At 39.4% G+C, this 23720-nt stretch overlaps 1 protein-coding gene across 1 annotated transcript in view; it reads left to right on the top strand.

The window, feature by feature from the left end:
* The window catches only part of Crppa (CDP-L-ribitol pyrophosphorylase A), a 318445-nt gene that overhangs the window by 144534 nt on the left and 150191 nt on the right, over positions 1 to 23720 (top strand). The window contains exons 7-8 of the mRNA XM_045136023.1: positions 18931 to 19023; positions 19747 to 19839. Of these exons, the coding sequence (XP_044991958.1) occupies positions 18931 to 19023; positions 19747 to 19839 (186 nt within the window). The remainder of the gene's footprint in view (positions 1 to 18930; positions 19024 to 19746; positions 19840 to 23720) is intronic.

Here is a 23720-nt window from a genome sequence, read left to right as displayed (position 1 = left end):
TCCCTTATAAAGGCAGATTAATCTTGTGGCATTTTTTAGTCCATAACTCGTAGCAAAACACAAAATGCCACATATTCTCACATTTTTACATCCAAGAGCTTTTGACTGGCTATGAATAGACCACATAAAAAGGATGAAGTCACCACTCTTGAAATCTGTAGGGTAGATCAGTGTGGGTGTAGAGCTTATCCACACAATGGGAGGATTGTTTTATTGATGTGAATAGAAAAAAAAAAGTTTCCCATTGAAACTGAAGGAAGAGATTGGGTATGCTGATGGTAATTACCTGTACTAGAATTTTGCAACATACCTTTAGGGTGATCCAACTGCCTAACTCTAAAGGAAAACACCAAATTCATGGAAGAGATTGCTACAACATAAAGCACGGTGCTAACACAACTCCTATTGCCTGTGCACAAGCACGTGTATAGATACTTAAACCGAGGCCTTAATTCCCAATATTGCTATATTCCTTTGATTCTGTTGTTATGCCCTTGAAGCCTTTTGCCTTGCTGCTTCTGAGACAGTTCTTCAGAGGTTTTTTAGAGTCATAGGGATAAACGGGACTGCGGTTGTTGAAATATGAAATGCCCCCAGTAGGCTAGTAGTTTTGAATACTTGCTCCACAGCACTTTTCAGAGTCTGTTGACTCTTTAAGAAGTGAGGTCTGGCTGGCAAAAATAGGTCACTGCGGGCAGGCTGTAGGAGAGGTAGTCTGGCCCCACCTCCAGCCAGCTCTGCTGATCTGCTATGATGTAAAGTAAGCGGCCTCAACCACAAGGTGCTATGAACGCTGCCTGCCCTTCCTGACAAGTGAGAACTAAAATAAGTTTGGCCTTTCTTAGATTGTTTCTGTCAGGTAATCTGTCACAGCAATACAGAAAACTGATGCTGAGAAGTAGGGTGATAGGCAGACCACATGGCTCATTGGCTCTTGGGACTTATTTATGGGTGGAATTTGGAAGAATTTGGAGCTTGGGGTTAGAGAAGCGTGAGAATTCTGTAAGCAGATATCAACAGGCCACTCTGTAGCAAGTGTGGAAGACGAGAATACAGGTGGAAATTGCAATAGGAAAGATTATGCTCGTAAGATTGTGAATGGAACAAAGATTTTATTGAGAATTGGTCTTAAAGGCCATTAATGCTATACTCTGGCAAATAATATGGGCATATCCTGCCTGTGTCCTGAAAAGTTTTGTGGATCTAAATTCAAAACTAATGGATCCATATTGGCAGAGAAAAATTTCAAGCAAATACAGCATTCAGTCTGTACAAAGGTTATTGCTCACCACTGTTAGCTAGATTTATGAGAGATAAGAAAGAAGAGCAGAAAAATATGGAGTTTAGCAAGGGAAGGATCATGAAAGAATTTAGTTTTGGACAAAACCACTGTGGACAAAGTGAGTATACACAACTTGTATGGGGTACTTTTTTAGGAAATTGGCCTAATTAAAGAGAAGCACCGGGACAATACAAATGGAATGGTGCCTTGAGGCCAGGTCCTACCCACAGAAGCCTCCAGCACTTTGCTGGAACAGGATTGTCAAGGGAAATGTTTGTCCTGTTTTCCTGTTTTGTCGAGGCAGACTCTCAGAGATGGCTACAGGTATGGTAGAGGGTGTTTAGGCTGCATCTTGAGTTAGCAGCAGAATGTGGTGGTGTCTACTGATGTTAGTTTTGCAGACATGCAGAATAGAATGGTTGTACGGTTATGCAGGATTGCTGCAGTGTTCCACCAAGCTGCTGAGGGAAAGCGTTCCCTCTGTGCAGCTTCTGAGTTGCTGACCATGAGGGTGAAGCCCACAACATTAGAGATGCCAGGAATGCGGGGCTATCTGCTGGTAAAGCTTCAGGTATCAAATAGTGATAGTGTCTGAGAGCTTGTGGGTAAGTTGCAAAGAAGGGGCGGGCTTCCCAAGCTCACTGGAGCCAAAATGGTTCCAGTGTGAGCCCAAGATAACCAGAACTGGAGCCTGGAGGGATTGTTCTTTGCCCTGTTGCATTTTGGTATTGCTTTGGTTTGGTCTTTCCTTTTGTGATTGAATTCCTCCTTTTGCAATGGGACTCCTTACTTTGCCATTGTAGGTTGAAAGTAAGTTATATAACTTGTTTTTCAATTTTACAGGAGCTATCACATCTAAGAGTGTACCATAAGTCACGGAAGGGACTGCACTTTTGGACAATGTTGAGACTATTAAGACTATGGGCACCTTGAAGTTGGACTCAATACATTTTGCGTGATAAGATGGCCATGAACTTTTGGGGGGGCGCGAGGCAGAATGTTGTGCTTTGAATGTGAAATGTTCTTTTCAGCCCCATATGCTTGGATGCCTTATCCCCAGCTTATGGCATATTTTGGGAGGCTGTGGAACTATTGAGAGGTGAGACTTGCCCATGGCATTAGTAGGTTACTGGAGGTGGGCTTTGAGATTTATAGCTCAGCTTTGCTTCTGGCCCAAGGCTTTTTTTTTTTTTTTTTAATTTAATTTATTAGTTTTCTTTTCAGTGAATACAGGCAGTTTGGTACCATTATTTAGGCTCATCTGTGATCTACCCCCTCCCATTAGACCCTCCTTGTTAATGAAAATGGATCGTGCATTGTGGAGTTAGCCCCCAGTTATTAGTATGATAAATGTCTCTGCAAATCATGACCCAACATGTTGCTGCCAAGGGTGCTTAACAGTTACCACAGGCTTCTGCGGTCTCAGTTGTGGGACACTCAAGCTACCAGGCTGTGTTTGTCATGGTGGACCATCTCCACTGGATGCGAAGCCAGAAAAAAAAAATCCTTCTTCCTTAAGTGGTTCCTGTTAGACATTCTGTCACAGCAAGAAGAAGATTAATACAGGACCTCTCACTTCTTCCTAACTGCCTGTAAATGTGGAGAAATTTAAAAAAAAATTTGAGAGCTAGAGAGGGAAGGGAAGAGAGAGGGGGAAAAAGCCAATAGAGAATACGGGCATGCCAGGGCTTCTGGCCACTGCAAATGGACTCTAGACGTATGCACCACCTTGTGCATCTGGCTTATGTGGGTACTGGGGAATCCAACCAGGGTTCTTAGGCTTCACAGGCAAGTGCCTTAATGGCTAAGCCATCTCTCCAGCCTGGAAAAATATTTTTACTGCTCTGAACGTACTGTGGAATATGCAAGTAGGATATGTGACTAATATTATTTTAGTCATTCATCGTTTTTTAAAAAATTAACTGATTGCCTATAATGAGTCAGTCATTGGCCATAGGGAGTTCAGCTAAGCAGGTGTGATTCTCTAGTCTCAAGGAACTTACTGTCCAGTTGGAGACAGAACAGTAAGCACACTAAAGGGCACCTCAGTACAGTTGTCAGAAATATTCTGAGGAAAAGTGATTTGTGATGATACAAAACAGCTGTGGAGATTGATCTGTTTGGAGTGGAGGACATTGTATGCAGTCTCTTGGCAGACATGGCATTGAGTTAAACCTAAAGGGCTAATCAGGAGTTACTTGTTGGAAGGATATACCAAAGGATGCAAAAGGCACATGAAGAGCTTTGTTCAGGGGAACAGAAGGAAGGGCTTGTGTTTGGAATAGAGAAGTGGTAGAGAGAAAGGGTGGAGGTGGGGATAGGCCCACAGACAACCTCAACCTCCCTCAACCTCGGGGAGAGAGGGAAAGAGGAAATGAATTTTGGCATGCCAGGGCCTCCAACCACTGCAGTCAAACTCCACATGCATGCCCTATCTTGTGTGCATGTGCGACCTTGCATGCTTGCATCCCCTTGTGCATCTGGCTTACGTGGGGCCTGGAAAGCTGGGCATAGGTCCTTATGCTTTGCAGGCAAGTGCTTTAACTGCTAAGCCATTCTGCCTTATGTGTAAAATGCCATGACCATGCTCGTGATCTGGAAATTACCTGATCCACTTTACCTCTACAAAATGTTGATGCTGCTGATTCTTTCCACACAGGAAGATGTGGGGTATTTACTTTCTGCACATCTTAACCTGTACAAACATATTAGCCTACTCGACACAGTGTTCTTTCCTATAACAAAAGAAAAGAAGCTCCTGAGAATTGCTGATCTCCTCCCCCCTCCCCCAACAAGCAGGGACTGAGGAGGACGTTTGTGTGTTTTGCTTATCCACCCTTCCTGTTTCCTGGAGCACAGAATTTAATTACTGTTTTCTATAGCCACAAATGACAAGCAGAGTCTAACTGAAAACCATTTGTTTTCCTGGGTGTAAGGCATAATCTGGTTCTGTTGAAGTTGTTGTCTAAGACTTGGTTTATTTTTCTTAATGCCCTCCAGGTTGTGTCCGGCATATGGATCTGTGTCTTTTATTATAGGCCTCACAGAATTCAGTGTGTGACATTGGTCAAGCCAAACATCAAGAATAGCAAATGAAGGAAAGACAGAAATGAAACAGAACAAATTAAGCCATAGCAACATCATAAAGCCCATACAAAATAGTTATTTTATGTTAATTTTAATACATATGATGACATATTCTGATTTGAATAGGAATATTTTTATGCTGAACACATTTAATGGTGATATGAAGTTGTAAATAATTCTTTTTCTCTTGGGTCTCATGTTGAACATTGATAACATCAGCTCACTTGAAGGCTGTGAGGTGACTGTGTACTTGCGTGTGGGTTACCGTTCACATGTGTGCACAAGGTGACCAACCGCCTGAACATTGATCATTTTGTCAAATTAACTTTCTTATTTGGATGTTGGCCAGATTTTCTGATAAACTCTGGTGGGGAAAAGAAAGTACAAACATACTATAAATTACTCAAGGTGGTATTAATTACATTCATGCTGTATTCAATCAAACTAGTTTACTATTATAATTTGTTGCCAGAATTTTATAATGTTATTAATGAGCAAGCTAGGATACATTCTAAATGTTACTTTCTATGATTTTTTTCTATGTATATAACACATCTTTGCCTTTATAGTGTCTTTCTCTCTGTGTGTGTGTGTAATACACACACACACACACACACACACACGTATTCTTTTATTAGTTATGGATGTACCCAGTATGTAAACAGCACATGTTGGTACTATCCTTTCTCTCATCCCTGCCACCCCTGCAAAGGGACCCTCCTTGTTAGGGGTGCCGGTCAACCCCATGGGGATGATGGGTTGTACATTGTTGGGCAGCCATCAGTTATGGCAAAGAGGCAATGTCTCTGTGCATAATTTCCCAACTTGAGGCTCTAACAATCTTTCTGCCCCCTCTTCTGCAAAATTCTCTGAGCTATGTTGGGTTAGTTTTAAATTTATTTCAGTGATGAGCTCTTACGAGCCTCTGGAACTCTGGTTTGGTAAGTGTTGAGTGTCCTTACTGTCTATCTTCTTCACCCTTGCGCTGATATCAAGTTCACCAAGAAAGTAGCACTCTTGCTCATTTCCTCAATTCCTCTGTGGTTTTGGCTGGGGCCCTTGGTGACGTGCAATGAGTTGTTTCTCTCCTCATGTCCTGTTTCCATCAACTCCAGGGCCCTTTGATTCAGGTGCTCCCTCTAAGGTGCTGTTGAGGGTTAAACATTTTAGTCTGTCTTCCAGGATATAGGTCCTATGGTCCCAGTTCCATCTGGGTTCAGTTTTGGGTCCCCCTCCTTACCCTCCACTCATGCCCCACCCTTTCTGATTTCTAGGCATCGAGATGCCTATTAGGTACGTCAGCATCTCAGGCAGATCCAGGTCAGGAGCCACAGATGAGTGAGCCCATGTGACGAATATCTTTCTGTGATTGAGTGAGTTCACTGAGAAGTTTGACCATTTTTCTTCTTTTCCAAATTTCATTGTGTCACTTTTCTTTACTGCTGTGTAGAATTCCATCATGTAGATACACCACATCTTAGTTATCCATTCATCTAATGATGGACATTTGGGTTGATTCCAGATCTTAGGTATTATGAATTGAGCAGTTATAGACATTGAGCTGAGGTTTGGATCTTTTAGGGTAAATGACCAGTAAGGGAATAACTGGGTCTGTTGGTACCTCAGTAGTCATCCTTTTTAGGAGTCTCTGTATTGCTTTCCATAGTGGTTGTACCATCTTACACTCCCACCAACAGTGAATGAGGGTTCCTATTTTTACCACATCCTCACCAGCATTTGTTTTCATTTGATTTTTTAATGTTTGCTATCCTTACTTGGGCAAAGTGGAATCTCATGATTGTTTTAATTTGTGTTTCCCTGATGGTTAGGGATGATGAACATTTTCTTAAGTGTGCGTTAGCCATTTGTATTTCTTCTTCAGAGAACTCCCTATTCAGTTCTCTGTCCCACTTTGTGAGTGGGTTGTTTGATTTTTTTTTTTTTTATTGTTGAGGTTTTTGAGTTCTTTGTAGATTCCAGAAATTAGGCATCTGTCTGTTGTATAGCTGGCAAAAATTTTCTCCTGCTCTGTGGGTAATCTGTTGGCTCTGCTTGTGGTATGTTTGTCTATGAAAAAACTTTTAAGCTTCATAAGATCCAAGTGGTTGAATAGTTGTTTAAGTTCTTGAGGTACTGAGTTATTTTTTTTAAAGAAGTATTTCCCCTATCTTTAAAAAAAAAATATTTTCACACAGAGAGAGAGAGAGAGAGAGAGAGAGAGAGAGAGAGAGAGAGAGAGAGAGAGGGAGGGAGGGAGAGAGGGAGAGGGAGAGGGAGAGGGAGAGGGAGAGGGAGAGGGAGAGGGAGAGGGAGAGGGAGAGGGAGAGGGAGAGGGAGAGGGAGAGGGAGAGGGAGAGGGAGAGAGAGAGAGAGAGCAAGCAAACATAGAGAGAGAGAGAGAATGGTAACACCAAGGTCTTGGCCACTACAACCCAACTCTAGACACTTAGTGCATCTGACTTTACTTGGGTACTGGGAAAATGAACCCAGGTCATTAGGCTTTGCAGACAAGCATGTTAACAGCTGAGCCATCTCTTCCAGTGTGTGTGTGTGTGTGTGTGTGTGTATGTGCGCGCACACACACACACTTGAGACGCACAAGCCTGTTGGATTACAAGGAAGATGGTTAGTCTGTAGAAATGGTCCTATGTATCCTTGTCTGCTTAGGAATGATGTCATTACTTACAAGTTGCAGGCAAATACTATGCTGACTAAAAAGTCAACAGAGCAGGTCAGATCAGGTATGGTCTTCTATTTTAGTACATTGATTTTACACATACAGTAAATATTTTCAGAAGACAATCTATATTGAGCAATAATTATTTTCCTTTGCTCACCAGTGGTATAATACTTGCCTGGCATGGAGAGACTCCTTGAGTTCATTCCCTAGCACTCAAACAAACAAACAAACAAGCAAACAAAAAAAATCTCTTTTTGGTGTATATGGTTCCTGAACTTCAGCAGTAGGTACCTCCTTAACTCTTCCCTGTGCTTCACCCTCTTCTCACTCTCCCTTCCTTCCTCTCCCTCTCTCACCTTGTACTGTAGCCTGGCCTAGAACTTACTGTGTTTTTCAAGCTGGCACGAACTTGTAGAGATTAGAACCATGCGTCCCCATGCCTTTCGTTAACAGCTGGTTTTAGTGAATATGCACATACTAACTTGTTATACTACTTAAATTGAGATGCAGTTTTAGTGCTTACTATAACTTCACTTCATTTATTGATTGATTTGATTTTTTTTTTTGACCCTGGGTATAAGGTACATGATATTTCTAAAATATCATTTAATATTTATTACTGATTTCATATGTAAAGTGTCTGGAGTTTGTTCATTGCAGTGGCTATAGGCCCTAGTGTGTCTATTCTATCTGCCTCTCTCTCTTTCAAATAAATAAATATTGTGTATGTGTGTATTTATTTATTTTTTATTTATTTATGTGGGGAGAGCATTTCAGCTTTTGGCATTTGGTATAACCTTACTGTGCCCACAGATAGATTATTCCATTGGCCCAGTGGCTCCAGGTTTGCTTTACCTTTTGATGTGAATCAATTATCCATGGGATTTTGTTACCTGAAAGTGTTTTTCCAAGACTTACAACTATGAACCTGTCCATCTACTTGCTGTAAAAGTCTCTCTTGTTAGGTGTGGTGGTGCACGCCTTTAAACCCAGCACTTGGGAGGGAGAGATAGGAAGATTACTGTAAGTTCGAGGCCATTCTGAGACTATATAGTGAATTCCAGGTCAGCCTGGTCTAGGATGGGACCCTATTTTGACAAAACAAAACCAAACAAAACCTCTTTCTCTTTTTTTTGTCTTACAGTTGCTTCCTTGCAAAGTCTAATCCTGGTTTGATTCCCCAGTACCCACATTAAGCCAGATGCACAAGGTGGCACATGTTTGGAGTTTGTTCATTGTAGTGTCTAGAGGCCCTGGTGTGTCTATTCTCTCTGTCTTCCTCTCTCTCTCTCTCTTTCTCTCTCTCAAATATTAAAGAATTAAACAAACCTATCTTTAAATCTTTAGTGATAACTCAGTGTGTGTGAGTCAAACATTGTGTGACCAGGCACCTAAGACCTGAGTTTTCCATTGTTATTACTGTCATGGTCCTATTTGTTCCATGCTTCAAAATTGTACTTTTGGGTTCTCTCTTTTTTTTTTTTTAAATATTATATTTATTGAGGGTGGGAGGGAGGGAGGGAAGGAGGGGGAGAGAGAGGGAGGGGAAAAGAGAGAGAGAAAGAGAATGGGAGTATCAGGGCCTCCAGCCACTGCGGATGAAGTCCAGATGCATGTACCACCTTGTGCATCTGGCTAACATGGGTCCTGGGGAATCTAACCTTGCTCCTTGGGCTTTGCAAGCAAGCACATTAACCACTAAGCCATGTCTTCAGCCCCTGAATTCTCTCTCTCTCTTTTAAATTTTACTAATTGATTTATTTGTGAGAGAAACAGAGAGAGAATGGGCATCCAGGGCCTTCAGCCACTGTAAATAAAATGCAGATGCGTGCACCACCTTTTGAATCTGGCTTATGTGGGTCCTGGAGAATCAACCCTGGGTCCTTTGGCTTCACAGGTAAGTACCTTAAGGCTCAGTTATCTCTCCATCCCCTGGGCTATCTTTTTAATCCAGCAAACTTGTTGATTTAAATTTGTTTTAAAGCTCCATATGTGATTAATCTTCTCATAAAGTCGCTCCCTTTTTCTTAATTCTTGGTCCTCTGGATGTACTTATTAGCTGTGGTGACATTCTGCATATCCTACTTTTGATTGCAATTATGCATATTGCTTTCACCACTACTTATCACTGATCCCTCACACAGTGCTGTTGCATGGTGGGAGTCAGATAAATAGTTGTGGTTAATGATGACAGGATGTATAAGCTGACTTCTGGACTATCTCTCTGCCTGGACATCAGCCAGAAACATTTGTGGAGATAAAGAGGTAGCCGCTGGGCATCCATCAATCATGTGAACAGTTGGGAAGAGTTTAAGACACTAAGTACTAAGTACATCCAAGAAGTTCCAGTTGATTTCCTAACCAGAAGAAAGAACTACGTTCCTGAGAGGAGGGGGTAGGGAGGAAGGGTGCATTCCAGATGCTGCCCAGATTAGATGAAGTGGAGTCAGCAAGTTGATGAAATTGGTGGTGATCTACCTTATGTAAGGGAAAGAGAGCTAGCAATAGAGGACTGGGATTAGCAGTGAGATAAATTCTTCACAGTATGTTATAAGTTCTGGATCAATCATTAAATCTACCTTTCTACATTGTTACGAATGTTTGTTTTCAAAATATTGTGTGACATTCCTATTTATATACATGTGAAACAAGTTAGATGATCTTACTTTTGCTGTTTGATTGGAAATATAACTTATCTTTGATGTTTCAAAAATATTTTAGCTTATACACTAAATAATGCCCATTTCAATATATATTCTGCAATGTAAAGTTGTATGGCATGGGACATTTTTATATATATTTGGAAAGTCTATTTCTCAGTCAGTGGGAAAATCAGTAATAAAAAATAACTTGTGCATATTATAGGGTTTAAAGAAATATAATGGTAATGTTGATGCTGATTTTAATGGGTAATTTCAAATTTGTGGCATTTTGCCTAGAACACAATTATTTGTTGAAATGCATTAGTGCATATTTATATAGAAAGTTTGTAATAGTACTTGCAAATACATGTAGGTTATATCATTATTACTTACAGAACTTAAGATTTTCTTGTATAAATGTAACTGAGAGTATAATACCCTCGCTGGAGAGGTTTCCCAGCTGGTTAAGTCACCTGTTTGCAAAATCTGATAACCCAGGTTTGAGTCCCCAGTACCTCCAGATACACCAAGTGCTGCACATGTCTGGATTTCAGTTGCAGTGTTAAGAGGCCCTAGCGAAACCCTTCTCTCTCTCTCTCTGTCTCTCTTGCAAATAAACATATTTTTAAAAAGATTATAATGTGCATTTAGCAAAAGTTTTAAGGAAAATTTTTTGAAGTGATAAATTCTATAATGTTAGTTACACTGGTGGGTATAAAAAAGAAACATGTAATTCATTTCAACTAATATTGAGAGACAGTAAGTTGTTTGGGATTTATCAACATTAAAGTTGTCCTTGGGTTGTTGGATGAAAGTATCTTAGCGAATGGATCAAAACAGGGAGTACGTAGATTTATATGGTTCCCCGTCAAGATGGCAGGATGAGCGTCACACCACTGTAACCGCTATAACTGGGAGGAAAGCCAGAGGATAGATTTATGAAGTTTCAGATGATCCAACCTTTTGAAGCTTCAACATATGAACTAGGGCTGACAATATCACCACCGACTGTAAGCTTTTTAGAAGTATTGATTTTTTTTTTAAAGGCTGTGTCTCAGTGCAGCATAGGCTGACCTGAAGCTCACTATGTAGCTCCAGTCTGGCCATGAATTTACAATGATCCTACTACCTCAGCTTCCCAAATGCTGGGATTAAAGGTACGTGCCACCATGACAGAGAAAAATGTTGATTCTTAAACACCATCCCACATCTAGAACCATAAAAGTTTGCATCACTATAGCAATCTCTTCCAGCAGCATTGCTACAGCAATCCTTTTTAGCAACAGTTCTACAGCCATCCCCACCACCGTTGCTACAGCAATCCTGCAACCAGCATTGTTACAGCACTCCCTTCCACCAGCATTGCTACAGCAATCCTTCTACCAGTTGCTCTGCACATTTCAAATAAAGTTGTTCAAAAGCATGTGACTCTTCTCCAAGATCAAATGCAAAGGCTTCAAATGAATGAGTCATTTCAGATTTGTTTTGTCCATAGCCAGGATTCAGAAAAATGATGACAGTTAAATGTTTGTAAAGATGGCAATCAAATGACTTTTTCTAGTTAGGTGTTTCTCTGAAGTTGTCCTTAGTACCACTGATATATCACACCTCTGAAAGATGGTCACATGACTTGCATAACCAATTAAAAGTAAACAGAGAAACCCAGATGGCCAATGTCTTTTAGGTGTATGTTACAGAGTCTGAGTGGGGTGTGATTTGAGAATATTTAAGCTTCTTGGCTTCAGCAACTCTACTTATAACATGAGGGCAATGATAGTACCTGCCTATGCATACACATGCTGTGTGATTTCAGCATATAATTGTTTCAGGCAACTAGCACAGGTTGTTACAGATGTTTTAAACTTCAACAAATATAAGTATTTACATATTAAGGGGGATGGAAACAATATATTAAATGGAAGAAGTTAAGTGAGAAGTGAGCAGAATAATAGCAAATATTTAATAAACCTATCACACTATAAGGATAGTTGTTAGCAATTAGTTATTAGTTGTGTGCATTTAGACAACCATGGCAGGTGACAATGGCACTACTCATGACTAGACTTTCTGGAACATTGATTTCTGAGGAAGTCCATAGTCTCAAGAATAGAGGCAGCAGTGTGTGTGACCTTAGTGTAGCATCACAGAGGAATTTTCAAGGGTGCATGTTGGTCTTTGTACTATGTGGCTTTAAACTGCATGCTTTCTGTGAGGTGATGAGGGATTGGGATCCAAAGGCAGTGTGACATGGCCTTAGTCCTTGGTCTCTGCTCTTTTGGCTACCCTGTATATAGGATTGGGAGTGTGTAAAGACCTGCATTAGTGTGGTTGGCTGGTGAGAGTCTGGCTGTTATGGTGGCTGTTGGGGGAAATGGGGGAACACTGGTATAACCCATGAACTCAGAGTTCTTGGTTGTGGCTATAGTTGATGTAACAAGATTGGGATCCTGGTTCATTTATCACCTCACAACTCTGCTAGCGTTGATTACATTTAAGGTATTGTTGCTTTTCTTCTCTGAGGCTTTGCAGGAGGACAGTGGATAGATAAATGTAGAAACATTGATCTTTACCTCTTGCCCATCAGCTAATCTGATTCTTTCTATCAAATGTTATATTACAGGTCAGTCTTCAGTAGCTTAACAAACAATGAGAACTGAGCTGCACGATTCATACTTTATAAAAACTTAAAAAATGAACATAAATAGTGATAAAGTAAAATCTCAGTGCTAAGTGAACCAAATTTATAAAATGATTTATTTGCTAGCAATATATAGTGAAAGGAAAATCTGCATTCCCCAACAGCTTGCTTTTCTGTTTGATTTTTAAGGCTGTTCAAATGGGAAGAAGGTAAGAAATTTGGTGAATTCAGATTCAGAGATGATTCAACTATCATGTTCTGTGAAAAAGTGGGATGGCTTCTCAGAAACACATTTTGAACTCATAGGACCCTAACCCAAGCTTTTCAGCCATAGTTAAGCCCCTTTTCTTCTTGAAGGAAAACTTTGACAGCCCCCCTTCCTCTCTCATACTCAATCCTTTTTTTAAAATCTTTTATTTATTTATTTGAGAGCGACAGACACAGAGAGAAAGACAGATAGAGGAAGAGAGAGACGATGGGCACGCCAGGGCTTCCAGCCTCTGCAAACGAACTCCAGACGCTGTGCCCCCTTTTGCATCTGGCTAACGTGAGACCTGGGGAACCGAGCCTTGAGCCAGGGTCCTTAGGCTTCACAGGCAAGCGCTTAACTGCTAAGCTAACTCTCCAGCCCATACTCAGTCTTTAAATAGTTTTTCAACTGTGCAGATGTTTTCATTTAGCTAATGGCAAATCTTTACTAAGTTTTTGTTATGCTATAAGGAAAATATTTAATTTTTTGGTATACTTCTTTAATTTTACTAAGCATCTTGGAAAATTATTTTAATTTTTTTTTTGTTTAGATGTCCAAAATATTTAGAAAACAAGAAGTTCTTGTAGCCTGCAGATTGTTCCCTGCGCTGCACTGTGCTGCAGGGCGGGGACGCGGGGAATGGTGGCGCTAGACGGCGCAGTGATGCTCGCTCGTAAGCAGCCCAGCTGTGGTGTCTGATGTCCTCTTTGTTTATATAAGGTGCCAAAGACTCCTCTGCTATATTTAGGTAAAATCTAAGTATTTACTGAGGTGTGAGAAATATCAATTATTTTCTGCTTGATAGGAAGTTGTGTACCTATGAATTAGACAATTGGAAACATTTATCGAGTCTCAGTTTGAAGAAGAAAAGAATCAAAATTTATTTTTTGGACCTTTTTTTGAGTGTAAAATAATAATACTTAGTACCATTTAAAATATTACATACATATCTTTATCTTTTTCTATTAACTGATGAATTGTGGTAGTTTTTTTTTTCAAGGTTGGGTCTCACTCTAGCCTAGGCTGACCTAGAATTCACTATGTAGTCTCAGGCTGGCCTCAAACTCACAGCGATCCTTCTACCTCCCTCCTGAGTGCTGGGATTAAAGGTGTGCGCTACCATATCCGGCTGCGGTATCTTTAGTTAGTTTTACATTTATCAAATAGCTGAGCCTAAATTATATATATGTTTAAATTACAATTCAGTAATACCTAACCCTATATAGCTGGGCACTGTGTTTTACATATGTCTGAATCCTGTATTCTAAGAGTATATATTATATTAACAGTTATTAGTTAAGTTTAGGGTTGGAGAGAGGGTTTACCAGTTAAGGTTCTTGCCTGTGAAGCCTAAGGACCCAGGTTCAATTCCCCAGTATCTATGTAAGCCAGATGAACAAGGTGGGACATGTATCTGGAATTTATTTGTAGTGGCTGAAGGCCTACCCTTCCTATCTCTATCAAATAAATAAATAAAATATTTAAGTTTAACAAGTTTTTAGAAAGCTTTAACAAGAAACATGTTGTATGAGACATAGAAGGAAGGTGTGCTTGGAATCCCATTTTGAGAATCCTTTAGGCCTGGGAAGGACAGGATAACTTCAGCCAGGTTACCTAGGAGGCAATGGCAAAGCCAGAAGGAAATGGAGGGTTCCTCATCCATTCCGGAGAAAGGGTGGGGACGCAGAAATGTGTTTATATCTGGCCGACTTTCCAGAGCCCTTCCAGGCTGAGCATTGCCATTTGTGAAGTTACAGGGCAGATCTCCCCAAGTCTCTATTCCAGAGGTGGAAATCTGACCCTTCTGGGATGCAAATGGACACTGGTCCAGTGGCTTTGGCAGCTCTGAGCTCCTGTTTGCTGGGGCTGTGAAGGGCTGGAGCTGGGAGAACTGAGACCTCAGGGTAGGGTTCCCAGCTCAGTTCCTGAGGGCTGCAAAGGCTGGAGTGTAGGGGAAGTCACGCTGTCATCACAAGATATCTCAGGCACATCTCACATGCAGATCTTGAAGGGAAAGCAATCAGTGCTCAAGATACCCACGAATGACAGATGTGTGTGGTGGCACAAGCCCTGAGTCCCAGCACTCCAGAGGCTGAGGTATGAGAATTTCTGTGAGTTCCAAGACTCTGCTTCAAAAAAAAAAGATTCCCATTAATGAGTAAGACAATGGAGTATAGGTCTATGATCATGCACTTGGGAAATAGGCAAAGGAAGGAGAGTGGTTGAAAGATCAAGGGCAGCCTTGGCTACATAGTGCTGGGCCATCCTGGACTGCAAAGCCAGTCATTATCTAAAATTAAAAATGTGCCCACCTTATTCCCCTCTAAAACAAGTCATGTATTTGTGATAATGAAGGAAAACGGCCTTAGAGTTTAAGGATATTGGTGTTGAAGAATAGAGGTTTTGGATATGTCAGTGTCTTTTTAAAATATTGTCAGCCGGGTTAGTATGATAGGGTAAAGAACAGTTACAAAATCTCACCTGTCCAGTTCTTTAAAAGGAAACACACAAAAATCATAAAGTGTGATATTTCATGTTCATTGTCAACCTGACTGGACTTGCAGTCATCTGAGAAAGGACAAATGTAGATCTGTCTATGAGGGTATTGACAGGGAGGATTTCCTAAGGGGACAGCCCACCCTGAATGTGGGTGGCATCATCCCATGGGCTGCAGTTCCTGACAGAATCTAATGAGGAGGAGGAGAAAGCAGATGGACCACCATTTTCTTCTTCTGCCTCTTAGTGGTCCACATCCTGACTTCCACGGTGGACTGATAATCCCTAAACTACGAGCAGAAGAAATCCTTCCTTTTTAATGTTCTTTCAGGTGTTTGATCAAAGCAATAAGAAGTATAACTAATACTTACATCAAAATCATAATGCTCCCAAACAGAAGAAAGGGGCCCAACTTTGTGCATATATTTTAGTAAAGGATAAGGAGAGATGGCTTAGTGAGTAAGGTGCTTGGCTGTGAAGCCTAAGGACCCAGGTTTGATATTGGTTCCCTAGTAACCCCGGTTTGATACTGGTTCTCTAGTACCCACATAAGCCAGATGCATAAGGTGGCACATCTATCTTAAGTTTGTTTGCAGTGGCTAGAGGCCCTGGTGCACCTACTTTCTCTCTCTGCCTATCTGTCTCTCTCTCTCTCTTAACTAAATAAATAAAATAATATAATAAAACATTTTTAAAAAAGTATTTCACAAAAAGAGTGAAGAAAAAAACTAAAGATAGTTAGGCTCATCATGTCTTTTAGCACCATCCCCATATCCTGAAGCTTTGTAATGTTAAACAAAAAAAGTCATTCCTTATTCTAGTTCATTCTAACATATTTAACATAGCAGCAGATCGAGCGGCTGAGGCCAGGGGAAAGTCTCTGAAGAGTTGAAAATCCCTCAGCTCTCCAAGCTATCTCTGATGACAGTTTTGCTGTTTATAAAGATTCCTTAGGAGCACACCTAAGTTCAAAACCTATACACAAGACTGAAGACTGGTTTCTTCAGTTTCTATAGAGGTCATTCCATGTCTCATCTTCAAACTTTAAATGACGCAAGCATGCATGTTCACACATTCATGTAAGGGGACGCAGGTGTCAAATTCAATCACAGTGGCTGGAGGCCCTGGCACATCAATATTCTCCCTCCCCATCCCCTCCCTCCCTCCCTCCCTCCCTCTCTCTCTCTCTCTCTCTCTCTCTCTCTCTCTCTCTCTCTCATAAAAAGGGCCATTTTGTTGGGCTTGCTTCAAAACAAACAAACAAACAAACAAACAAACAAACAAGCCTAAATGTATAAAAACACCTGCAGATGAACTTAGCTCTAATAAAGCAATGAATTGAAATAAATCGTTTACAAATATTGCAATATTTTAAAGTTTATTTAGATGTTGTTGTGTTGTATTAAATATGTGAATATGGCTACAGAATAAAACACCTGATGAACCTTATCTGGATCAACATAAGAGCCAGAACTGTGGGTAGAGGTGGTTTATGCTATCCACTCCTCTGTCGCTGGGGGAAGTCCATACTGACTTTCCAGTGTAAAAGTCCAGTCTTTATCACCACATAATCCCGTCCCTTAACCACTGAAAACTAACCTGCTGCATGTGAAGGTTTATATGAAGTTTGGCAGCATCTTCAGTTATTCTGCGTTTGGTGTACTTTCTTCACAAAGTTTTAAAGTGACATGACATTACCATCCGTTTTCATGTAGTCATGCCTTTGAAATCATTCTGTCCTCCTTCCAGGTCATTGTGTGTATCATTGCCAGAAAATTATCTGAAAAATACCTGTCCAACATTCAGGGATTGTTTCATTGGCACGTTTTTATTTCTTACATTAAAAAAATTGCCATGTTTAAGACTATATATGATGTTTTTTTCCTAGATGCAAAACGTCTCTCTTTTGAGAAACAAAATTTTGAACCCTTAAACATTTACTAGTGATTGAAAATATGAATGGTTCTTAGTAACTACAAACTTTGTCCTCAAGAATACTACCTAATTTTTTAATGCTTAAAAGGCTCAAACAGAACATGCCACATGTTCCCATCATAGAGCCAACTCACTTACATGTATGCAAAAGGATAAATACGCAAAATACATGGCCAAGTTGACTTGTCAGCTGAGTAATTTAGAAGAGCTCTACTTAGCAAAAGGAAGTTTCAAAGTCAAACATTTTTTTCTGGATTCAGAATTCACTTGGGCATGTTAAAATCTGCTGCTGTGGTTGCCTTAATTTATATCTTAAGTCAGAAACCACCCTGCTTACGTACTCACATTTTAGCCTGACCCAGCACCTCAGAAGTGAGCAGAAGACCTGAGTCACTACAGTACAAAAGGCAATTTACTACTTACAATTATAGCAGTAGCAGGAGTAAAAGCCAAGAGCTTGATTTCAGAATTGCAACTCCCATAGAGAGATGCCAAGAGTGTTTCCTTGTTGACTGCCAGTGGGGTTCATTGTAAGGAACTTTGAGATTAGGAAACTCTGACCTTATACATGGGCTGCTGACAAACAGGCTCATCCTTCTGTCATGCGGGAAATGTTATCTTTAAGACTCAGTCTGCTCCAGGGAGGCAGATGTCTCCATCTTTACTTTCTAAAAAATACACAAATCTTCAGAAGAGACATATTTGTCGTTGCAAGTCACTTCCTCTGCAAACATTGTGAAAGGCAGACTGGAGCAGATGAGCTGCTGAAGCCCTTGAAAATATTTGGATACTTGAGAGATCCAGGAAGAATTGTCTCCCTGTTATATCTAGAACATAGGATTCTGTGGTGACACTTAATGTAGCTCATTGGAGGTTAATTTCTAGTTGAGGAGTATCGAATAGCTGATGACAGGGAAGTCTTATTTTTGTTTCTCAGATGTGAACTTTGGCCTCTATGGAATTAAAACCTTAAGATTTATCTGAAAACTAATTTCTAGAGCTAAGCGAAGAACTTGGAAACTTTCCTTTCACATTCTCCAGCATTTCATTATTATTATATAAAATGAAGCTAGTGAATAGACAGTGCTTTGGAAGGTGCAGATCCATGTTGACAGCATTGTACTTTAGAACTATAAATTGTGAAATACAAATGTCATACCAGTTTGAACCATGAGATGTGAATTCCAAGAGAATTATTGTAGCAGAGGTATTATAAAAGATCCTTGTATATTCTTAATTTGTTTTTTTTTTTTTTTGCTATAATAAATAAACTTGAAACAAGGGAGTGCTATGTTCTAGGAAATACCTTGTTAGGAAAGTTCATACAGTATATAGTATATATACTTCCTGCTAAACCTTGTCTGGGTTTATTTCTGGCAGCTAGCTTTATGGCAGAATGTCTTTGGTCTTTTGTTATCATTGCCAAATTCAAGCTTAAATTCTTTCCAGTACGTACTATTATAATAAATTCTTACTGCCTTCACTGACTTTAGTCATTCCTGGTTAATAAATTCTATCCTTCATAACTGTGGCATTTAACATACATCGACAACTCATTTAGCCAACTTTTCTATTTCAGTCCTGTAATATCCTATGCAATGCATTCTTCCAATAATATAAACCAGACCACTAGACTGTCTCCTACATTCTTTCCTCTCTGAAGTACTTCTCTGCATTCTTGTTTGCTAAAATAATCTTCATTATTCATGGCCTAATTGAAACATCTTTCTTGTGGTAGTCTGATAAGTTTCCGTCTGAATTTATTTTCACATATGATACTAGGCTTGGTGTGTCTGGTATCGCAGTCAGAAACACACACACTCTCTCCCTCTCTCTCTCTCTCTCTCTCTCTCTCTCTTAACCATATTTTTTATTTGCTCTATCTAGTTAGTAAATATTTTCCTGTGTCTTTTCTCTTAGAATGTTAACATCACATCCAGGGCCCTGGATCACACTGACAGAGACATTCAGCCCACCATATCTGACCGATGCTGCAGCTTTGTTTGCGTGAACGTAAGTCATTGACACCTGACTGGCAGCCCTTGAAGAGCCGAGCAAATGCACAGAGAGCAATGGCTCTTCTGGATCCTTAAGGATTTCAACAGCAGACAAGCTGACTAGTTGTCTTGTTCAGTATGCATTTAGAAACTGTATTTTTTTCCTTTTCAAATAGGGAAATATATATTGTGAAGCTATTTCTTTTTTATAATCATTTTTTTATTAGTTTTCTATTCAGCAAATATAGGCAGTTTGGTACCATTATTAGGCTCATCTGTGACCTACCCCCTCCCCGATGGCCCCTCCTTGTTGATGAATGTGAGTCATGCATTGTGGAGTTAGCCCACAGTTATTGGTACGATAAATGTCTCTGCATACCATGACCCAACGTGTGGCTCTGACATTCTTTCCGCCCCCCTCTTCTGCAACATTTCCCTGAGCCATTTTGGGTTCGTTTTTGGTCTGCTTATTTCTATGAGATGCACGTAATGTTTCCGGAGAAAATGCTTTCAGCTGTCTGTTTTGTCCATGTTTTAAAGTAGGTACCTAATAAGACATAATTTTAAACTAAAGAATATCTCATTTTTTTAAGTTAGTATAATCTACGTGTATCCTTTAAACTTGTCTAATGGTTAATCCTGACAAAAATTTTGAGTGTGAGTTAAACTTCATTTTTCTCCTTGTGTTAACTTTTGCATCATGTAAGAACTTCTTTTCATTTATTTTTCTGTCTTTAAGGTTGTAGCATCTGAATTTCAAGAGACCCGGAAACTACTGAGTGTACTTGAGGAGAGCAACCTTTCTGTTTTGTATCCTGTGGTCGTCATTTCAGTGAGTAAATCCAGGCCTTTTCCCTATTGAGCTTGGGCTTCCTAATTCATAAACAAATGCTTCTCCTGACAATTTGATTCATTTGAGAGCATGGACCAAAACATACGTGTGGGTTCCTAGGCTTGCTGCCATGCTGAGTTTTATAGACCCCTGCCTTTGCTGTGTGACTAGTTACTGAGCTGACAGGCTTTGAAAATACCTTCATTCAACTTAACATTATCTTCTTTATCTTTATTAAATATACAAAGTACATGGTTAAGTTGACTAGTCATCTGAACAATTTAGAAGATCTCTGTTTATCACAACATAAAAGGTTAAGTAAAAGAATATAAGGAAGAATTATAAATGGAAGAAAATTTATGTCTGAGTTTTCTGCTCCACAAAAAAAAAAAAACAAAAAAAAAACACAAGTATAATGAAATGGACTTGATTAATCTATTAAATTTTAGGATGATATCAGATAGAAGTGCCAGAGAGAAATGAGATCAGAAACCAAGCCAACTGGAAGGGGTTTCAAATAATCTCAACATATTTAACAAATTCCCAGCTTCTCAAGCTCAGGCCCATCCTATAGTGTGTGGACTTAATTCTTGTGTTAAGTAAAATAATGCAGAATAAAAGATGGTGTCTTTTGCCAAACGCAACTATAGTGTGAGCAGCGTAAGTACAAATGACTTAACACCTGCATGGGGGGGGGTATGCAATTCATTCATTGGACCATTATATTTGGTTATGTTCCCTAAAGATAGGTTCGTGGGGAGGAGTGTGGGGCTGAAGAGATGCAACGCCAAAGGATCCAGGTTCAATTCAACTTACGTAAACCAGATGCACAAGGTGTTGCGTGTATTTGGAGTTCATTTGCAGCAGCTGAAGGCCCTGGCACATCCATTCTCTCTCTCTCTCTCTCAAATACATAAAGTAAATGAATAAATAAATAATTTAGAAATTGAATGCTTAAAATAAAGATAGGTTCTGGGGTTCCATGTACTTATGCAAAGCAATGACATTTGAGTGGGTTTTCACTGAAACATGGAGATTTTCCTTGAGCTTTTTAGTAGGGTTGTGAAACTAGCTCAGTGGTTGAAGGCTCCTCCAAGGCTTTCGGGGAGAGAGATTAGTTGGAAGTCCTGCGATGAGCCCTGTGTTCTCTGTGTGTTTGCTTGCCTGGCCATCTTGTTAGCTGTGTGTGCATAGGTGTGATTCTGAAGAAGCATTGCAGTCTGGTGAGAAGAAAGGGGTACTTGGGTTCCTTCATCAAGATACTTAACTTGGGGTCCACTTTCTTCAGTGTAGACGAGAAGCTAATAACCCTAATTCTTCAGTTATTCAGGTTAAGATGAGTGAATGCAAGGTGCGCAGTTATAGCACAGCTTTGGTTCCTTGGTGAACATGCAGTGGTTGGCAGGATTAGATCTTCTTTCCACTTTGGTTGGAATTATTCCAAGTTCACTTCCACTACTGTAATCTGATTTCTTTGCTTAAGTCTCAAGTATTTCCCAATTTCTGTTGGGTACTTACACTGGAGTAGTTTATTTCTCAAATATTACATCAGATCTAATCACATTACCCTTGCATTAAGTGTTCTTAATGGCAAGATGGTCTTGTTAGGCCCAAACCACCAAGGTTAATTTTTATGTGAATGAAAATTTGCCATTACCATTTAATTACTCTCCAAGTTAATAGCAGTGTAGAAAATTATAGTTGTAAAATAAGGCAAATGACTTTAAGTGTAGATAAGTTAAAACTTAAATATTGGAGGAAAATATGTACATATAGTGTTTGTGTTACAGACATGAATACTCACACAGACATATATGCAGATTATGTCATTGGAAAGATGCTAAGGCCACTTGACATCCCAGAAGCAGCAATGATGTTGGTGTACTAGATATTCTGGAGGCTGTTATGATGTTTAGAACTTGTAAAACTCAGGATAGACTGCTAGTTTGTTTACTTGCAGATGTGTGAAGTTTTTAACTGAGAGAGACTATCAGCCTAGGCAAGATTGTCATTTTATCATCATTTTTCATGCTCTGAAGGGCAAAGACTTAAAAAAAAAAAAGTGAGGACAAAGGTCAGTTGCTCTGGGGTACTTGGCCCAAACAATATTGGGTCATGATTTAAGTGGTTAAAAATTAGTAATGGGGGCTGGAGAGCTGGCTTAGCGGTTAAGTGCTTGCTTGTGAAGCCTAAGGACTCTAGTTTGAGGCTCAATTCCCCAGGACCCATGTTAGCCAGATGCACAAGGGGGTGCACATGTCTGGAGTTAGTTTACAGTGACTGGAAGCCCTGGTGTGCTCATTCTCTCTTCTCCCTCCCTCCCTCTCTCCCCTCTCTCCCCCTCTCTCCCCCCTCTCTCCCCCCTCTCTCTCTGCCTCCTTCTTTCTGTCGCTCTCAAATAAATAAATAAAAATAAACCAAAAATAAAAAAAAAAAACAACTAGTAATGGGATAAGTAATTACACAGCCCATGCTATCTCTCGTATTCTGAAGTAGATATATCGTTATCATTTGGAATCCTTTGGTATCTGCTATTCAAAAGTGACATTCTACTATCAACATCAGAATGGTTAGGAAGTTCAGCACTAACTAGTAAGCAGGTAACAGTCCTGAGTATTTGGAGTTGATTTTTGTACAAGGTATGAGACAGGAATGTGGCTTTTCTTCCATGTGTGGATGCGTAGTATTCCCAGAACCATTTGTGGAAGAGGATGTCTTTTTGCAGTATATTTGTTGGACGTAGTAGTGTGCACTTACTTTTATTCATCTATTTGTCTCCCTTCAGTCCACTTATCCATTTTTATGCCATTACTGCCCTGTTTTTTTCTTTTTCTTTTTATCATTGTTACAATGGTTCTTTAGAAATTAGATGCAATGACACCTTGAGCATTGTTCTTTTTGCTTAGGGTTGCTTTAACTGTTTAGTCATTTGTACTTGTATATGAATTTTAGGATTGTTCTAGCTCTGTGTGGAATAGCACTGGGGTTTTTAGATTACTTTCAGTAATCGAGCCATGTTTGCAGCATTAATTCAGTCAATCCATAACCATGCAATGTCTTCCTGTCATGTATTATCTTCTTTAATTTCTTTCTTCATTGCTTAAAAAAATTTGTTATAGAGGTCTTTCACATGCTCGGTTAAGTTTATGAGATTCATAAATAGAATTGTTTTCCTCACTTTTTCTAAGCATGTTTATAAAATTACTGCATTTTTTTATATTACTACTTTGCATCCATTGAGATGATCATGTGATTTCTATCTTTGAGTCCATTTATTTGATATATTTCTTTTCTTGACTTGCGTATGTTGAACCATCCTTGTATCCATGGAAGGAACTTGGTCATTGTGAATAATCTTTTTGATGTGTTCTTGAATTTTATTAGCAATTATTTTATGTTATTGAAACGTTTTTCCACCCATGGGGTGTTTTATTTGTGAGAATGTTATTACTGCTTAAATCTCAATGCTTATAATAGATCTATTTAAGTATTCTCTCCTTGGTTAAATGTTTGTATTCTATAACTGTTTATAAATTCATATTTCTTTAGATTTTCCAGCATATGTAAATTTCAAATTTTAGTGTATGTTCTAATGGTTTCCTAAATTGCATTCTTATCTGTAGTTATGGACCCCTTTTAATCTTAGCCTTTATTAATTTGGGTATTCCCTTTATTTTGGGGAGTTTTACTAAGAGTTGTTCTTTTTGTTTTCTTGTTTTATTGATTCTTTATATTTCTTAAATTTTCCTTTCATGAGTTTACTGGTCTAATCTTGATTATTCTTTTCACCTACCAATTTTTTGTTTAATTTTCATTTAGTTTTTTTAATACCTTAAGGTACATTGTTATTTATTTGAGAACTTTGACTTTTACTATGTTTT

The sequence above is a fragment of the Jaculus jaculus genome, chromosome 16 (genome assembly GCF_020740685.1).
Source record: "Jaculus jaculus isolate mJacJac1 chromosome 16, mJacJac1.mat.Y.cur, whole genome shotgun sequence".
In the NCBI taxonomy this organism is placed as follows: domain Eukaryota; kingdom Metazoa; phylum Chordata; class Mammalia; order Rodentia; family Dipodidae; genus Jaculus; species Jaculus jaculus.
Note: the sequence above shows the minus strand (reverse complement) of the source record. Positions and strands in the feature narration are given on the sequence as shown.